This window comes from Haplochromis burtoni, unplaced genomic scaffold (assembly GCF_018398535.1).
Source record: "Haplochromis burtoni strain Fernald_Lab_line unplaced genomic scaffold, NCSU_Asbu1 Contig_403, whole genome shotgun sequence".
Taxonomy (NCBI): domain Eukaryota; kingdom Metazoa; phylum Chordata; class Actinopteri; order Cichliformes; family Cichlidae; genus Haplochromis; species Haplochromis burtoni.
In genome coordinates this window covers 482,768-502,805 of record NW_024582764.1, presented here as the reverse complement: position 1 = coordinate 502,805, position 20,038 = coordinate 482,768, and the positions used below count along the sequence as shown (strand labels likewise).

The 20,038-nt window shown below is 41.5% G+C and overlaps 1 protein-coding gene across 2 annotated transcripts in view; it reads left to right on the top strand.

The window, feature by feature from the left end:
- The window catches only part of LOC102313626 (kinesin heavy chain), a 68,009-nt gene that overhangs the window by 36,147 nt on the left and 11,824 nt on the right, over window positions 1–20,038 (top strand). For both annotated transcript variants that reach the window (XM_042212961.1, XM_005944343.2), the window contains exons 13-23: window positions 1,956–2,024; window positions 3,142–3,348; window positions 7,393–7,539; window positions 9,034–9,222; window positions 9,869–9,986; window positions 13,628–13,692; window positions 14,990–15,099; window positions 16,852–16,953; window positions 17,460–17,520; window positions 17,614–17,685; window positions 17,801–17,905. In XM_042212961.1, coding sequence (XP_042068895.1) covers window positions 1,956–2,024; window positions 3,142–3,348; window positions 7,393–7,539; window positions 9,034–9,222; window positions 9,869–9,986; window positions 13,628–13,692; window positions 14,990–15,099; window positions 16,852–16,953; window positions 17,460–17,520; window positions 17,614–17,685; window positions 17,801–17,905 — 1,245 coding nt within the window. The remainder of the gene's footprint in view (window positions 1–1,955; window positions 2,025–3,141; window positions 3,349–7,392; window positions 7,540–9,033; window positions 9,223–9,868; window positions 9,987–13,627; window positions 13,693–14,989; window positions 15,100–16,851; window positions 16,954–17,459; window positions 17,521–17,613; window positions 17,686–17,800; window positions 17,906–20,038) is intronic.

Genomic DNA, 20,038 nt, shown 5'->3' with positions numbered 1-20,038 from the left:
TGAGTATTTTCGAGTGTTTAGTTTGTGTTATAACTTAGTGTTAGGTCTCATTTCCTGTTTTATTTTGATAGTTGCTTGCCTCTAGTGTATTGTGTTTAGTTTTACTTCTCTTTCTGTCTTTAACTATTGTCACCTGCTGTGTCCACTTTCCTAATTGCCCAAAAAGTGCTGTCTTACCCTGAGTCTTTGTCTCAGCATCTGTTAATGTTCTCTGCTTGTCTTCAGATAGTTTTTAGAGTTTGTTTAGTCTCCCAGTGGATTTTGTGCTTTTCATTAGCTGGAAAAAAAATCCAGCATTGTCACGGTTCGGCATGGCAAACCGTAGGAGGTGTGGGGAAGGAGGACCCAGGCGCGGTGCTCTATGTACAAACAGTGCGTTTATTTACAGTGTATGGTACAAACAACAATAAATCCCCGTGCTTTCCCTGACTCCCGTGTCGTGTCTCTCCGTGAATAGTCCGTGTCTCAGTGCTCTCCGCTCCCGTGTCTCAGCACCCCTCGTGCTGGCTGCTGTCTGGCGCTCCACACTTCTCCTGGGGGACACAATAGACGCAGCCGTCAGGACACATATAACCGCGGGCATACACACACTAACTCAGTTCAACTGGATGACTAACGTGGAGTCTCATGGAATGATCCCGCGTCGGTGGGAGCTCCAAGACTCTCCTAAGTAGCTCCCCCGACGAGCCCTGATCAGCGGCAGGTGTGTAGCTTCGGGTGTGGCCAGTCCCCTAGCCGGGCAACACCCACCAGGCCTGAAGGCGCCTGTAAACCAGTGTACATACACACCTGCACCCATATACACACACACACTCACATCTACAAGCATGGAGAAGAGCAGCAGCAACACCAAAAATACATATAATATCACCAGTCCATGACTGCCCAGGGATCCTGGGTCGCTCAGACCCAGGGCCCTGACAAGCATGGTTTTGTTCTCCATCTCTGCATTTTGGTCTGCAAAGCACGATGTTTTCTTTAGATTATCAAACACCTGAAGAATCACAGATTACAGTATTAGTAGTTTCTACTGTTACCATTGGTAACATATTGGTAACATATGTAGTGTAACTAACACTGTCCTCCAGGATCTTGTTTCTGTGGCAAGCAGCTTATATCTACAGTGTGTTTGTTTCTTTGTTGGACTTATTTTCTGGCTGCTAACAACAACCTGCTCAGGAGGAGAGCTCACCTCCCTGTTAGAGGGGAAGCTGTGGAGCCTCCGACCACAGTCAAACACCTTGGACTGCATATGTCCAATAACCTTACATGAACTACAAGTACTGCAGTATTATTAAGAAAGCTCATCAATGGCTGTTTTTTATGAGGAGCCTGAAGGCCGGCCTTGGAGCTTGCATATGCTCATCTGACTCATAATCTGCACATATAAGATAAAGTAATTACACGTCTGGCTTGTAACCTAGATGGAGCCTTGTCTCTGATTTCTACTTTTCTTTGCAGGTGTCTGAAGGTATGCAGTGTTCTTAGAATTAAAACATGCTCATTACTTTAGCCCGTATTTTTTTCCAGTGAGACAGAAATCAGGGCTTTGGGGCATTTTTCTTATTTAATTACTTTTTTAAAAGAAGACACCTCACCACCTCTGGGAATTAGAGAGAATGAAAGTTTAAGGCACTTTGATGGTCATTTATATATAGGCACTGGTCTCACTCTGACTTTTTTTATGCTGATGAAGCCACTCTCTTTCTTTTGTCGGGTTACTGATCGATCATTTTGCCCATATAATTGCTGATGCCGTTCCCTTTTTGTCATAAATCAGGCCTTCGTTTTCTAAAATGTGCGCACAGTGGCAGATCCAGTTATGGTGAAAAAAAGATGTATGGGTATCCGGTCCAACATGCAGCTGTCGTCTATTGTAAGTTTAAAGCGTATAGTTGTGAATGGAAACTGAACACATAATACGACTGTGGGTGTGTGTGTCTTTCCCACTAAAGGATGACGAGATCAACCACCAGAGCCAGATGGTGGAGAAGCTGAAGGAGCAGATGCTCGACCAGGAGGAGGTAAAGGATCTTGGTTTTATTTCCTTTCATCAGTTTGGTTAAACAGCTCACGGTGGGCTGCAGTGTCTTTGAATGTGGAAATGAAAACTACACTGTGAATAGAAGTCAGCTGTGAGACATTTATTATCCTGCCCGTGAGATTACTGACAGAAAAAATCCTTTCAGGTGCCAAAAAGCACTTGAAGAAATTAAACTGTCATTGTTTAATTGTGAGTGTATCACTGTTGCTGTGTTCTACATGCTAGCAGTGCTTTAATCTAGAATAGAATTAAGTGGCTGAACAGCGCAGAAAAGAATCGATGAAAAGACTGAAGAATGACTGAAGCTTGTTAAGTATTCGTTTTAGAAATTGCTCCCTAACTTTTACACGGGGAACGATTGTTGTTGTTTTTTTTGCTGACATGACTGAACATTGCTGCTGACAAATAAACATGCTCTCTAGGGATTTGATCTATAATTGTCACTTCATCACATAAATATCTGCTGCAAGTAAGTAGATCAGTACTTGTAGGAAGAACAGCAATTAAAAGACTCCATTAAAACCCAATTAAGAGACATATTTGCAGCGTGTTTTCATAGGAGAGGCTAAACTGTTGAGGAAGAGAACCTAAAAAAGGCTTTGGGATGAAAAGGACTTAATTCATTCAATCATTTCCCAAATGGTCCTGCTGCGGGTTGAACTGACACAGTCCTAACTACCCAACCGTGGTTTGTTTATAGTAACGCAAAGTTACATTCATTTATCTAAATAAAAGCCGTATGCTGCAGTGCAAATATGCCGGCACTCCAAGCGGAGAACATCTACATTTAATGGCTTCCATTCAGTGAAATGACCCACAGTGGGCTGCAGCAGTGCAGCAAACAGCATGGTGGCACAAAAGCCATCTCTCAATCTTTAAATTATTCTTTTGTACAGTTGCTTGAATATTGTGTGACAGGGTTTGTGCAGACATTTAGCTCTTTATGCCAGAAAACAGGATAACTCTGTTAAGACCCAGCAGCTCTGCTCTGTAAATAATGAAGCGAGCGCTCAGCAGGGAAGTTTCACCGTTCCACTTTTAAAATAGTTTTTTCTCTATTTACAGTTTGCAATAAGTCGAATGTCTTTGCCCCTCAGCTTCTCGCATCGTCCAGAGGTGACAGTGAGAAGGTGCAGTCGGAGCTCGGCAGGCTGCAGGCCGAGAATGAATCCGCAAAGGCCGAAGTAAAAGAGGTTCTTCAGGCCCTGGAGGAGCTGGCGGTCAACTATGACCAGAAAAGCTTAGAAGTCGAGGAGAAGAGCATGCAGAACAAGCTCCTGGCTGAGGAGCTTTCAAAGAAAATGGTGGGTCTGACTTCCAGGAGGCTTTTTGAATAAATCTTTTAGCAACAAAGTTCTGTGGCTAAAATAAAGAAATAGATCATGGACAGATGTTGTGCTTTGGTGTGTTTACAGGGAAGCAAACTGCAAAAAAAAAGTAGAAAAGGAACTCTCTGTAATAAAATCATTTCTTCATTTAAGCCTCCATCTTACAATATGCTGAGCTACTGGTTCAAAATGCAATTAGTGAGATAAGTAAAATTAAAGCTGCATGTAAAGAAGATAAGAAGAAAATTCTGATGAATGGTGCCACCAGTGGTCATGGTGGCAGTGCGCCCCAGGGTGGCTGTGGCTACAATGTAGCTGCCATCAGTGTGTGTGAATGTGTGTGTGAATGGGTGGATGACTGGATATGTAAAGCGCTTTGGGGTCCTTAGGGACTAGTAAAGCGCTATATAAATACAGGCCATTTACCATTTACCATGAAGATAACAAAGAAAAAGTGAAGTATTGGGATTTCTTTTGTTTTCTTTCTCTTTTTTTTGCTGGTTCAATGTCGTGCACTATGACTCTCCACAGAGAGCACAGCTCTGACTTTGCTTGATTAAATGTATTTTTCACAGAAAAGCTTGTTTACTTGAAGAAAACAGTCACAACGCTTTAAAGTTTAGTTTATCTTTGATTTTTTTGTAACAAAGACATCCAGCCTTTCTGGATCGAGACCTTCCAGTGACTGTGTTTTCAGTAGTCATGGTCTGAAAATGTCTTGCTTTTGTGTGATGGGAACTTTCTGTTTTTACGTTTTTTTCTCTCTTCTCACTGGTTAGATGTGGGTGGGGTTCAGCCACACATAATGTCTCATATTTCTATGAACCCGTCAGATAGGTAGGTCTATTTTTTGACTCTGAGTCAAACCACACCTACACAGTCCTGCTGAAGAAGCGACATTGACTGTTAAACTGCTAATAAATATACTTAAAGACAGAGAAGGAGAAACAACATTTGTAGCACATTAGCATCTCTTCATTGGATTCCTGTTAAACTGAACTACACTCTCGTACAAGGTCTTGAATAATCAGACACCATCTTATCTTAAAACCCTCATGGTACCATTTCACACCAGTAGATTCTCTCACTTTCAGACTGGTTTACTTGTTGTTCCAGGAGTATTTAAAAGTAGAATGTGAGGCAGACCCTTCAGATTTGTAACCAACTACCAGTTTAGATTCAGGAGTGTTGGAGACAGACTCCATCTCTACTTTTAAGATTAGGCTTCAAACTTTCCTTTTTGCTAAAGCATATAGTTAGGCCTGGATCAGGTGACCCTGGATCCTCCCTTAGTTACGCTGCAATAGGTGTAGACTGCTGGGAGATTCCCATGATGCACTGAGTGCTTTGTCTTCACTCACCATGTGCCTACACACCTCTCTGTATTTAATCTTTAGTTATTATTAATGTCTGTCTCTCCTCACCCCAACTAGGTTCTTCCTGTAAAAAAGGAAGTTTCTCCTTCCTGGTGCCAACTCTTGAGCCACGGGCGATCGTGGCTCAAGAGTTGGCAGTTTGTCTTGTAATCAGAAGGTTGCCGGTTCGAGCCCCGGCTCCGACACTCTCGGTTGTTGTGTCCTTGGGGAAGACACTTCACCCATTGCCTACTGGTGGTGGTCAGAGGGGCCGATGGCGCCAGTGTCTGTCAGTGCGCCCCAGGGCAGCTGTGGCTACAATGTAGCTGCCATCGTGAATGTGTGGAGGACTGAATGTAGTGTAAAGCGCTATACAAATACAGGCTATTTACCATTTACCATTCCCACTGTTGCTAAGTGCTTTGTCATAGTGGAGTCATCTGATTGTTGGAGTGTTATCTCTGTATCATTGTACGTCTTTATTTTACAATATAAACCACCTTCTGGGGACTATTGTTGTGATTTGAAACTATATAAATATTTAAAATACTCTTACTCAAAGTAGCAATTTTCCCATAAATTTTGTAATGTTTACTGCCTTATTCTATATATATCTGATTATATTTACAATTTGGATAACTGTTAAAGTATTGCAGTAACTATCAAAGCCTGGTTGCAGTATATCCCTGATGCACACAACGTTGTCTGGTAGAAGAAAACTTACAGTGATAATTTACAGGCATTTTTTTTTCAGTTACATCGAGGGCTTTGAATAATTTCCTACCATATAGATGGATGTTTATTACCTATTAAATATTCAACAATACGTGTGTCATGTGGAAGTGTGCCTCACAGTTGAAAGAAAGTGTTACAGAGAGTTGAGCAGAATGAGTCGAGGAGATGAGCGTGCAGAACAAGCTCCTGGCTGAGGAGCTTTCAAAGAAAATGGTGCGTCTGACTTCCAGGAGGCTTTTTGAATAAATCTTTTAGCAACATAAAGCACATTATTTAAATAAGCCCAGCCTCTGTATTAATTGTCCTTCTGCAGCACAAATAAAGTGAATAATAGATAAAAGTCAAGAGGAGACCACTGGCAGAGCTGGTCAGAGCTTTGTGCAGTTCCTGACTTATTCAGTGATTTAAGTGACCATATTTGACCTTCTTATTAAATCCTCTTCAATATTTCATCAGTGTGTTTCAGTCTGCTGCACGTGTCCTTCTGTCTTTTCCTGTCTATCTCAGGAGCAGAAGCTGATTGAGCATCTGACAACAGAACCACCATTTAGACTGCTAAACCTGCCTGAAGCCGTCATTTCTCCTCAATAGCCTCTATAGCCTCTCCAGTCTGCTCTGCTCTGACCTGTCTGATCCTGCACAGAGAGTGTCTGAGACTTTGACAAGATATGAAACTAAGAAATAAGATTTCAGTGCTGGTAAATGCAGGTGGTGCTATAAGAGAAAAGAAATCCCCTCATCAAAATCTTTTGGAAATGGTTCTCAATCTTGAATTTTTAGGCACGTCGGTCTTGCCAGTTGTTACAGTAGAAATGGGAAAAGCTCTGGGAATACTGAAGCACATTCATCATGGCCGTCATCCCCGCAGCTGCCTTCATCTTTGTTTTTAGTGGGAACTTGTCGCTTCTTCTGCAGGTGTCCGTGCCATCGCTCACCATCACTGCCATTGATCGGCTACTTTAAACACCATAATTCATCCATCTGGCCATTGAAACCCATTTCTTATCAACATGATTAAGCCCATTCATCACGTCAATGAACCAACTCTATTCATCATCCCATGTTTTACTTGTTTATAAAAGAATCAGTTTCAGCTCATTATTACCTTAGTTTATCTTAAGATGACATTGTGACATGAGAAGTGACCGGGAAGACTGTAACAGAGCTTGAAGTGAATCACAGAGATGAAGATGGAAGAGCTGATTAAGGAGTATTTAAGAAGGTGGCTAATGGTGCTTTGAAATGACTGATGAACTGGGGAGCAAGAACATAAAACGTGCCATGAAAAATTGCTCAAGTAGAATATTTCACTGGTGACAGATGAGCCACTCATAAAATGAAACCCCATAAACAAGTCGGTATGCTTTCAGATTTCTTCGTTGGAACAACACCTTTATGGAAAGTCTTCCTCTTCTTCATCTCCTTCTTCTTCTACCTATTCTTTCTTGTCATCATCATCTTCTTCATCTTGTTTAGGGTCATAGGTCATTCAGTCTACTACCCAACTCTTGGTCTCACATGTGTGAGTAGGAGAAATGTCTTTAATGTTATGTTGCCAAACCTGACTGAGATCAAATGGTTTCATTGTGCTGCAGCACATTTGCCCTCCAGCACTGGTTAGAATCTGCTTGCTGTGCAGAATGGAAAATAATAAAGTAAACTCCACCGTGTACTCTCTCAGATGTTATTGAGCGCAGATGCCATCCACTCCTCTTCATGCAGTTTATTGATTTATAATTTGGTGGCTACTATGTTATGCTCCTGCAGCCATGTGTGTTTGCAGATTCGGGGAATCTAACCACCACTTCTCGGAGTCTGTCCTACACAATTTCTGTCTTTTTTCGTATTTGCATGCACCTTCTGGAGTTTCTCGCCTTAGCACAACGGCTCTCCCTAACACCTCTTATCTGCTTCACTCCTCCCTCCGCAGGCTCATCTCATGGCTTTAGAGGCAGAGCTGTCCCGTATCCAGGAAGTGAGCAGCCACCAAAGAAAACGCATTGCTGAGATTCTTAATGGGCTCATGAGGGACCTGAGCGAGTTTAGCACGATCGTTGGAAACAAGGACATCAAGTTGGTGAGTGGTACAGACGTGGATAGAGTGCATTTTTGTGATGAAAGCGACAACTGTGGTGTAGGTAAAATGAGAAAGATGATTCTCATGTCAAAGCAAGAAAATATACAGCTAAATTTAAGTATCAGTGTAGAAAAGGAATTTAGAGAAATTCAAAAGAAGACCCGAAAGCACAAACAAAAGCAGGGTTTAGTGTTGAGCTTATTTAGACTTGTCGGAGTCTAGTCAAGCGCAAAGCCTGAGGACAACATAGTCCAAAGAAAAACAACTCAAAAAGCAGCCGCAGGAAACATGAGAGAAAACGCTGGCAGTAAATTTTGGAGATGAACACAGATGGACTGATGATGGCTAACAACGAGAAAAACCAGAGTAAAAATACCCCGAACATTGTGACCACTGACAGGTGAAGTGAATAACACTGATTATCTCTTCATCATGGCACCTGTTAGTGGGTGGGATATATTAAGGAACCAGGGAACATTTTGCTTTCAGAGATGATGTGTTAAGGGGGGGAGAGGGCTATTGTGAGGATATTAGCAAGTTGTGATGGTTAGACGACTGGGTCAGAGAGTCTCCCAAATTGCAACTCATGTGTGATGTTTCTGGTCTGCAGTGGTCAGTATCCATCAAAAGTGGTCCAAGTCGTGGGCGGCCAAGGCTTCCTGGTGCTGACCCATGTGGTCGAGTCCAACAGATGAGCTCAATTTGCTGAAAACATTAATGCTATTTATTGTTTTAAAAGTTAATGTTGATTCTGATAGATAGTCAGAATGTTATGCTTGATCGGTGCACATAAGTAATTAACCACATGAGAAATTAATGAGGGATGACCAAACAATCTCAAATGGCTGGAAGGAAATAAAGACAGCAAGTAAAAGCAAGAGAGACAGTAAATACCAACAAAGTGAAATGCAAAGCATCTTCTGGCATAAAGCCGTGACAAAGCGCTCTGGTAGATCTGCCAAAAAGGAGACAATTAAATTTAAAAAAACTTACATATATATGTGTGCATGTGTATGCATATGAATATTTTCTGTTTGCTGATAAAGTGTCATTTTTCAGGCATTTCTCTTTAACTTGATTGGTTTGGCATCCATGTAAATTTATGCTCTGAATGAGCATTTAAAATAAATTTCTGTGTTTATAGACGTGACTTAAATCAACAGCTTTACATTATTCAATATAGTCAGTATACCACTCGCATATGCAGAATGTCGTGTATGCACATCCGCTATCATCTGTAGTGCTTAGATTGATGTGTATACATTTTCCTCCACACTTCATTTCGGAGCTTCTGAGTTGCTACATCTGCTAAATGAGACCATTAACCTAATGGCTGTGCATACAAAGTGCCAGAGTGTTTCTAAGATGCTTCCCTTTCCACTGATTTAACGCCCATGCTGTGTTTAAACAGTCCCCACTCAATCCTGATCAAGCATCTACTAGACTGATTTTTTCTTTTTATTTAACTGTCTCCTCGCACTCATTCGTCTCCAGCCTGTGGAGATCACCGGAGCGATCGAGGAAGAGTTCACAGTGGCTCGCCTCTACATTAATAAGATAAAGTCAGAGGTGAAGTCCATGGTGAAGCGCTGTCGCCACCTGGAGAACCTACAAACCGAGTGTCACCGCAAGATGGAGGAGACGGGCAGAGAACTGTCTTCATGTCACCTTCTCATTTCACAGGTAAGATTGCAAACTGAGGGATAAATGTGTTGTTGTTGGGTACCAAATCAATTGAATTGAACTGAATTATTAAATCTAGATGAACCGTAGGATCTAAAATAAAATGATATGGGGGTACAAATGTTTGTTCATCTGGTACTAGACAGAAATACTAGTGATACTGATACTGAAACATTATCAATTAACACTTCAAAAGGCTCACTGGCTTGGGCAGGTGACCCATGTCTCTTAAAGCCCTGGTTTCAAATCTAGCCTGAGCCATTTGCTGCATGTCTTTTCCCAGTTTTCCTGTCATAATAAAGGCTGAAAAGCTTTAAAACACAGTGTAGCTACTCCCAACATCTTAACATGACCCAACTCTTTGTGGGGTGGATTTTTCTTTTTGCTTTAGACATTTTTAGTCTGCGCAGGGTCATAATTCTCAAATAATTGCATGTTTTATATTCTGTGTTCATGTAGTGGCCTGAAGCCACGGTTCAAATTTCGCTAACTGTGGTATTTAAACTACACTCCCCGGTGACAAGAGATCATAAATATTCATTGAACAAAAAGTAAAAGTGCATTTTATCCTTGATGTAAAGTGTCCTCGTGGGTAGAGGTCTTTGCTCGTCACTAAACTTTTTGCATATGATGTTCTGACTTTCAGCACGAAGCGAAGATTCGCTCTCTAACAGAGTACATGCAGAACGTGGAGCTGAGGAAGAGACAGCTGGAGGACAGCTATGATTCTCTGACTGCGGAGCTGGCTAAACTCCAAGCTCAAGGTACATTTGTTATAGCCCACACTAGTGAAGCAGCGCAAGTATCTAAACTGGTACGTTTACTCTTTTCTGATTACTTTTTTTAAATAAAGCTCATTAGCCAAACATTTTTTTTTTCAAATAAACTTGATTTGCCTTTTTGAATTATCATATCGTTCAATCATACGTATTCAACCATGTAGAAGTACACTTTAGAAGTTGTGTTTTTAATGATTAGATATCACTGGTGTGGTGTGTAGTAGTACAGTTAATAATGTTTGTTTCAGTCACATCTGCTGACATTTGCATTTGTATGTTGAAGTATTGGGGAGATGAAGAGTCTCCTCTGATACCTCCATCTGGGTTTAAAGATGTATGCGTATGCAGGTTGTAGGTAAAAAGGTGTTTTTTGTAAATTACACTCCATTTACTGTGAACTAAACTAGGAGAGGGCAGAGCACAGAACACGAACATGTAACATACGTGTCATTGGAGTTATTTTGTTTTACTTGAAACAAAGAGTTTTTAAGATATGAATTTGACTTGGATTATAAATCAGAAGTAAAACCTCTGAAATGTGTCCAGAGGTTGAAATTCTGTAGTAAAAAATGCTTCTTTAGTTGGAAATAATGGGCAAATTGGCACATTTCGAAATTTTGATAATTCAAGTGGTTAAAAGGATTTTTTGAAATTCATGGCTCTAGAGGGAAAACCAATTTTGACACTATCCACATTTGAAAGATTGTTTCAGTTTTCTGCTGCACTATACAGTGACTCCATCAATTTCCTTTAAATGCTTATCAAATTCAAAGTCGCTGAGGTGTTGGAGGTTCTCAGATTTCAGATAATAAGGTCAGCATTTTTACAAATGTGAGCCAAAGGATCAAGCTTTAAACTGTTTTTTCTACTGATGGTTACACCTGATGATGGTATGGTATGGTAATTTTGTGACCACATTGCTGCCTGTGAACACAGAAGCACCACCCACCTGTGGTTCCAACCTTCTGTTTGTTAGAGGCAGCCAGTCAGAAGAAAGTCAACTTGAAGGGAGCGTGGCCATAAGAGGAGAGGAGGCAAACTCCTTATTTCAGACAGAGGTTGATCTAAGATAATACAGCGTTGATAATAACGACTATTTTAAACATGTTCAGTTGTGTGCATAAAAAACAATACAGAGTAAGAAATCAGCATAATAGGTAAGCATTTTACTCATTTTAGTTTAGTATATTAGAGTTGGTGATTGGTCATGATCTAATGCAGTGGAGAAACACAGATTTTGATGATGATGATGAAAGTGACAATATAAACAGCAGCATCGTATTTTTGTCTGCACTAAAATGGTAAGTGAGCAGCCACCGTCTACAGAGATAAGTATCACTAAATACACTGCAAAAATTGGCTAAATATAAGGAAAAAATATGTAATTTGAGAAAATCCAGACCATAATCAAGTAAAATAATAAAATAACACTTGGTAAGATTTCTTGAAATGAGAAAAAAAAAAGTCTAAACTTTAGTCAAGTGAGAAATCTCTTAAAAGAAGTGTTGACACACTCATAACAAGTGCTTCATAAACCTTTGGCGTTGCTTCATTCTCACTTTGAGAGAAATGATCTTAGAACAAGAGCAACTGAACAAGATGCTTCCTCTGGTCCATAGTCTGTCATAGGGCTAACAAACACGATCAGTTTAGAATCAGCAATTAACTTAACTTGAATAACTTTGGACTGTGGGGGGAGAACCCACAGGATACCAGCACCTTCATGCTGTTAGGGTTTGTACAACAAAAGTCTAAGTGTGTGAACTGTTACTGGGAGGGCTTGTAAAATGATTTCACAGCTAAAAAATGCTTTTAAGATACAGTGCTGTGATCGCAGCCATTCCCCAACTCTCTGTGAATGGTACTTATGGCCATTGATCAAAGACCATTGATCAATGGCCATGAAAATGTGCATATTAATGATCGAGGAACTGACCTCACAGCCCAATGTTCATTCAGTGGTGCTAGTTTCAATCATTGTACTGTTTATAAAGTTGGGGAAACCTGCAGTCAGCTGACACTGAAGAAGTCACTTGGATGAGTAACGAAACGTTTCTCCCGCTGAAAACGCTACGTCCAGATAAACAGAATCAACCTTTTGGGACGTCTAAGATACAATATCATCTCAAATAGTGTCTTGGTGATATAAATGAGCCTAATATGCAGGGAAAGTAACTAGTTTTAGGGTTTATAAACTAAATAAGAAATAACAGACATATATTCTCAAAAGAAGATCTTATTCGTTGTGCTCTTTCTTAGTATTTCACTCTCAAAACAAAATCAAAAAGACTTTTTGGGTGGATATAAGATTGTGAGACTTGGTCAGTTAGACAAGTTTTGGAGTCTAAGTGTACGAGCACATGTTGCTGAAATACTCAGTGGAGTTGAGGATTTGAGGCCAGTCAATATTAGTTCAATTTGGCAAGTGTAGTATGTGGGTACTCCTTTTTATAATAGATTGCTCTAGGCTCAAGTTAAAATGTTTTACCTACGAGAGCAAAATAGCAAACTGGGAGCAAAGATTTTAGTATTCATTCAGACTCTTTGGTGAAGAAAATTTCAATATGGTCCGACCAGAAAAAAGACAGATTTACACTCAATAAATAGAGCCAAACACAAGTTTCCAGGAGTGAAGCCAATCTTACTGTCAGCAAAACAGGTCTTTTCTCAATATAAACTCAAATGAAGTAAATGCAAGAGAGTTTTCTTCTAATAAATGCATATTTTTCATTAACAAATATCCTAAAGGGGTTAAAGTGATACGTGGTGACGCTGTCATTTCGGGACTGACTGCAAAGTAAGTAGATTAATCCACTACTGATGTGAAATGCCGGAGTTAAATATAATGTCAGTGCTCTGACTCAGTCAAGCCAAATAACGTCAGGACAAAGTAAATAGTGAGAAGACAGAAAATATGTTGCTGCATTTTAGTGTCTCTGGGCTAGAAATGGGAGGAAGTAGCTTCAGGTTGCTATCTTTAATAGAGCTTCAGTTGCTTCCAGAGGCCTTTTTGTCCTGTCAAGCAAAAGAAAAACAAGAACACAAAAAAGCTTAAGCTCCCAAACATTTCACAACACCAGCACTAATAGATTGATTTTACATTTGAAACTCATGCAAGGTCCAGCTGTAGATGCTCCCACAGTACACTGACGCAATTCCCAAATAAGGCCAAAGGCAGTGTAAGTCACTCTTCCCATGGAGTCTCACAGAATGGCATTAAACAACCAGTGGAATTAAGGGCAGGGAAATCAATTTTAGTCCTGCTCAGCAGTCGAGTCAGACGGTCCTCAAGCCATAACACAAGCAGATTAACACAAAGTGCTGCAGGTCACGTTGATCGCACGGTGTGGTCTGAGGTAGAGCGCTCGGTAATTTCATCATCAGACACCAGGAACAGCAGTGAGTCAATATCAGATCTGCATGACACAATAGATGTCATTTGCAGATAGATATTATCACACCCGAGACATCACTTAGATCACGCTGCCTTCGCTGTCAACATGAAGTGGTGATACTGCTGTGCTGTCAAAGTCAGGTCACCATCATCAACATCTGTGCGCGCCGCTTTTATCTGCTCCTCTTACCGCCATCCTCTCGCTCTTTCTCTGTGTGTGTGCTTATTTCAGAGAGCATGTCACAAGTGACCAGGGGGGAGAATCACACGTCTGCCCAGAACTCCTGTGATATAAAGGTAACCATGACTACAGTGAGAGCAACTTGATGTAATGACCTTTTCTCGCACCCTCTCAGCCAACTGCAGGTGTGCGTGTGCGGGGTGTGTGTTTGCCTGTGACTGCACGTGTAGTTGGACTCAAGTGTGTAAATGACTGTAGGAATGATTTAATAAACTAAAGAAATTGTTTCATATATTCGGAAATTTGCTTTCAACCCCTTTTATTGGTAGTGTTGATAAGAAGATGACAATTTGATGTCTGTACAATCATTCAGACACTGCAGCTTTCAACTCATTGCCTTAATTTAGAATAAAGACGCAATCATAGCAAGCTCGGCAAGGAAATGATAACTCACTGCCCTCTGGAACAGCTATAGTTTGTTAGGTAGTGGCTGCACAGATTATTGATTGTCATTCTGGCCCCTAGAAGCATTTTACATCATTCACAATCATCGAGTGGTAATATGAAAAGCAGATATCGGCATATGAATGTGACGAATCTGTAGGCAATGGGCAATATTTCTAGTACTGGAAGCTGTTTGCTTTTTGTTTGTGGTCAGTTTGTAGTCCAAATACCAGTGACCAATCACAACCAAGGCCTAGGCAAAAGAGGGAATGCAAAACAACGAATAAAAAGCAATCAGAGGAACATCCAATGATGTTTTAGTCTTGCATCTTAATGTAAATCTATCTACATGTGTCCTAAACAATTAACTGCAAACAGCAAAACAGGAAGTCTCAAATATCAGATGGTTACAGGAAGCATGGCCACAGGACAGCCACAGAGTATCCTCACATTCAGCCGTCAAACTATTAAGTGACTGAAAACCACAAAGATTCATAATGACTTGATCAAAATGAGATTTGCCTAAAAAGCAGCACATCTTTACAAGGTCAAAAGATTTGACAGAAATGAAGGATGAAATTCCAGCGATGCCAAATTCCCAAATAAAAGTAAACAGATGTAGTTTTCAGCTGCCAGACACTTTTAAACAGCTGGCGTTGTTTGTTGTTTTCATTATCTGCTTGTATTTGTGGATGTGTTCGTGAGAGCATCGAGAGCACACGAGTGTGAGCGTTCCTGTGTGTGTCACGCTCCACTTTCAGTAGCCGAGTCTCACAGTCCCGTCAGTGGTAGTGTATGGACACCGTGGGGTGTGTAAGTTTGTGTTTAATGCCCGTGTGGTTTGGCATGTCCACATGTGCACCGGTGCGTGTAATTTTCTTCTCGTTATTTAGTCACTTTGTTCTCCTCTGACTCCCGTGTTACGATACTCGATCTGTCTCTTCCCCCCTTCTGTCGCCAATACCCCAGAGGGCTCTGGAGCAGCAGATGGAGTCACACCGTGAGGTGCACAGCAAACAACTGGGCCGCCTGCGAGACGAGATCAATGAGAAGCAAAAGATCATCGATGACTTAACTGAGTGAGTGCTTCACCGTAAATTCTTTACTTTTCAAAACCAAGACTCAGTTTTTGGAAATCTGTAACTTGTGAAAGAGTTTGAAAAGAAAAGTATTTTAAGGTAAAGAATCAAATCGTTCCAGCAGAAAAATCACAAGGATGCTATAGAAAAATATTTCTTTCAGTCGTTGAGACCGTGGCACTGCGGAAATATAGGCCATGAATGTTTTCTAAGGGAGACAACTTACCGTACCACAGCAACACAGCTGCATGCTCAAATTTGAAATTCAATTTTACCCTCATAAGTGGTTTGTAAACGCTCAAACTGGGAATACATGTTTTCAGTATCTCTCAAACCTTCAACACGGTCTAAGCCCCAATGTTCAGACTGGCTGAAATGAAAACGTGTGGGTGGTTTACATGGTCAGGAAGCTGCAGAGCCAAGCTGCTACAACCCCAATGCGAGGAGCCACTGGCCTGGTTTGGCCTAAATGAAAACCCATCCCTTCAGGTACCTTGTTCTGATGATGTACTACACCAAGCGTGGCCATCTGGGAGGAGACCACTGGGCAGACCCTCTCTAGGGACTAAAGTACATTTTCCAGCTGGCCTGGGAGTATCTGTTAACACCCAAGGAGCAGCTGCAGAGAATTTCAGTTTGAACAGACATTTGGTGCTGCTCTGCTTATCCTGCTCACACAGCCTGATTTGGATAAGCAGCTTTAAAATAGATCGGAAGGATGGATGTCGGTGAGGTGGAACGCATATAAAACAGGAGCAGGGATGCCCTCCGGATCCTTTAAAGAGAATGTCAAAAAGTAGGTATACATTAAATGGTAGTGCAGATTGCAAGGATCACACGCAAATGCAAATGTTTACAGGTGTGCACCCTTTTTTTGGTAAGTGCCACTGAAAAATATGTTGTGTCCATACTCTAATGGGGCATTTCAATGCTCTAGTTGTGACCTAATTACACACTTGGGCTACTTAAGTGCCCCTCTGCTCTGCCAAAATGCCTGTCTGGCCAGTACAGCCATGATTTGAATTAGGGGCAAAAATAAATCCTTACACTGCATGCACTAATGGTGCTTCTTCATCATTTTTGCTCCTGTGCACACCACTGAGCTGGAGCCATATGCCTGGGACTGGAACAGACAGCTCTTTTCTCATGTGACAGAAAGGTTTTGTAAGGATACCCTAATTAAATAAAATCAGAAGGAAACCAGTTAAAAGCAGCTAAGAACACTTAAAGGCATACTATGTGGGATTTTTGTAAAGTATGCACGTGATCATCACCGGTGACTCACTGGAAGTGTTTGCTAGAGATGATTAAACAAAAAAAAGTTGTTGGGCATCAATCTTTGGGGTGTGGGGGTGTGGCTCAGAGAAAATAATAGCATGAAGCTTGTGGCAATAGGAGTCAATAAAAACTTAATGACCAGGTAGCATCCCATCCCAATCTTCCCCGAGCATTTTGCAAATGTATTTATTTTTTATTTTAGAACTACTGTGGAGCAATCAGAAAATACAAATGTGTCCTTTCTTATTCATTCTTTTTTTTTCTCATCAGTGCATCTCACTCTTCAATCTCCAGCTCACTCGCTGTTCTCTCTGCCTTAGAAACAAAACTAACCTCCATTTTTTTAATTCCATTCCTCCAAACATCCCAAGGGTTGTGCTTACGTTGCTAATAGCTACATCCCTGTGTTTTTGTAATATAAAAAGATAATATATAAAAGATGTCACGACTGAGTCACTTAACACCTTTTTTCAGTTGTAACCAGAGGCAGCAGCTGGAGCTAGAACAACTGCACAGTGACTTTGAACGTCTCAGAAGCCGAGAGCATCACAAGAGCCGGCAGCTGGAGGAATTGACGTGAGTTGCTGCTTTACTGTCCTGGCCGGCTTTCAAACACTTCACCATATGGAGGCCTGGGGGCGAGCTGAGCTGCCTCTTTTGATTTGCGTCTTCCATTTCTCTCTGTCATTTGTCTTCCTTTTGTCTATTTATTTTCCTCACGCTCGGGAGCTCTGACTGAATTCTATTTACAGTATCTTACTCTTCTGCTGTTAACTCTTTCTTAGCCTGCTCCTCTCTTGGTCCTTTTCTTCCTGTCTGACTCTCTTTGCATCTCCATTATGGACTTTCAGAATAAGGTGGCAGCTGGCAGCTAATAGGCCTCTTTCTACTCTGACCTTTGCAGCATATTGCATCAGATGGCAGATGGATAACAGCCCATGAGTGGGGCAGGCATTATGTGCTGCCTTTGTTCTCTATTCATGAATTATTCTGGCAAGAATTTGGTAATTGTTTGGATAAAGAGAAGTTCAGTTTGACTCTTCTATGCATCTGTGTCTGAGCATTTATCTGTCTGTCTATAGATTCCTCCATGAACGACACGAACAATCAAAACAGGATCTGAAAGGCCTGGAGGAAACTGTTGTAAGTTAATAAATTCTGTCACGATTCAACGACTCAGTCCTCTCGAACTGCTTTAACTGCACTATTTTCTCTGTTCCTTTATTCACACTGCAGGCTCGTGAGCTCCACACCCTGCACAACCTCCGCAAGCTTTTCGTTCAAGACCTCACAACTCGAGTTAGAAAAGTAAGAGACATAACTAAACCCTTTTTACTCAACACATAGAAACAGGTGGTTCTGTCTAGAGTTACAGTGACATTTTCTATTCTATTTTCTATTTCATCTCCTTTTTAATCGACAGAGTGCACAGATGGAGCCTGATGATACTGGCGGATACATCACCCAGAAACAAAAGATTTCCTTTCTTGAAAACAACCTGGACCAGCTTACAAAGGTTCACAAACAGGTAACAGCACACAGCTCCTACAAAACTTTAATTTATAGTGACAGAAACAGGAAACATTTGACCTGTCCACACCTAGTTTGAAAATTAAGACCAATGACCAGGTTCCCTTTGACCAGGGGGCCTGATTTCCCCTCTGCAGGGCTGCAGCAGTAAATCAAAAAAATGTCTACGATGAATATGTGCGGCGGACAAAGAGGCACAGACAAATTCAAATACAGAGCTGTGTGCACTGTTTGTCATTTCTCTCCTGTGGGCAAAAGAAACGCTAGCACGATCGATCATCTCACTACACCAAGTTCACATGAAAGTCTCCTTGAAAACAGAGCAGCAGGATCTGTTAACCCCCCCTCTGTCTCCAGGGAAAGGACGCCTCACTGTATAAAACAGTAAGACTTGAACACTCCTGATGCAGGTGCAAACAGGCATTCTCGTTTTTTTCTCCGCACTCTGGCTTCCACACAAACTCTGAAAACCAACCTTGCTCTCAGAAAGCCATAAACATACGCACACACCTCATATTTTTAATATTCCTAAATGGACTACCTCCGTGGACTAAGTGTTGGATGTGCTGAATGTTCTGCAGGCTGGCAGATTGGTGAAAGCTGCAGTGCAGCAGTTTGTCAGGCAGAAAACCAATCCTAAAGTGGCTGCTGGGAGACTCCATCCCATCCACCACCTGCTGATACTGTGGGAATGGAAGGCGAAAGTCATGGTCATAAATCAGCAGTAAAGTGATAAGGCTTGCAAATGGGCAGTGGACACTACACCAAAGCTGCAAGTTTCTCTGCCGCTGCACAGATTTAATCATCTCTGTCTGTCCATCAACTGTAAAAACTGAGCAATCGTCACTAAACTATCTCGCCAGCAAACAAACTAACGCCAACAAGCCACAGGTGAATATCCCAGACACATTAATGCTTTGGCTGCTAGATAACTTTGCCCATTGTGAAAAAATCTCAGCTATAGTGCTCATTATCTCTGCAGGGTATGGATTAGTTTGCATGATCACACAGAAGCAGACTGTCAGTGTTTAGGTGCTCACTTATTAACTTTTGCGTTTAGAGGAAACATGCAGCATGAGGCAGATTTAAATCATTGCATCCTCGTGTTGATTTAGCTTCATAAATAATAACTTCAGAAATATAGGCACATTATAATATTAACTGACAAGTGCAGATATGGATTTTCTAGGCCAAGGCTGATATATATGAATATTTAATACAAGGTATGGCCACCTCTGGAATGATGCAAGAAGCCACCTGTCTGTGCATGGACTGCACAGGTGTCTGGATCAGTTATCAGGAGCTGCTCTCTGTTCCTGGTTGAGTACAGTGGCATCGACCCTCCATGTCCCAGTTGTGTTTTTTAGGAGTCACACTGAGACTAAATGCTTGGACGGGGAATTTCTGGATATATACTTGTAACGTGGGACCCAAGAAACACGAGCCGGAGCGACTTTGACGATAGCAGAACTTTTATTAAACACTGTGGGTTTGTACAGGGACACAGACACTCCCGCTCTCTCTCTCTGCTGTCACGTCCGCCCTTCTCCTCCGACTGTCACTGCCAACATATAAAGAGACACAATCACTGTCAGATCCCAGCACACCTGTTCACCCCGCCCCTGCGCCGCCCCGGGAGCTCACTGCGTCACCCCTCCTCTGCAGCTGGCGAGAGACCACACCCACGCCACAATACTACTGATCCAGAAAGACCTGCAGTACTCTGGCAGTGTGGGGTCAGACAATATCCTGCTGAAAGTGCTGCAGGGGTGGGGTGCTACTGTAAGAACGGCACGACTGCAAGTTAGAGCAACTCGTCTCGGTATTACTGCTCATGCACATTTCCACCAAGTGAAAATCAGATCACAGATTGCCTCATGTGTCATGGACATCCAAAGATCCAACAACAGCTCCGACACGCATATCAGCATCTAGCAACTGTGTTCCTTTAAAAATACCCAGTTTAAAAGATCCATTACACCCACGGATTTAATACATGTTTAGGAAAATCATAATGATGATTATCATAATGTCACGCAACTGTTTACAGCATCTGCTCATCAAAGCTGCACAATATTCAAGAGGATTGTGAGTCTATTCTTCCCTTCTATGCTTAGGCTAATTCATATTC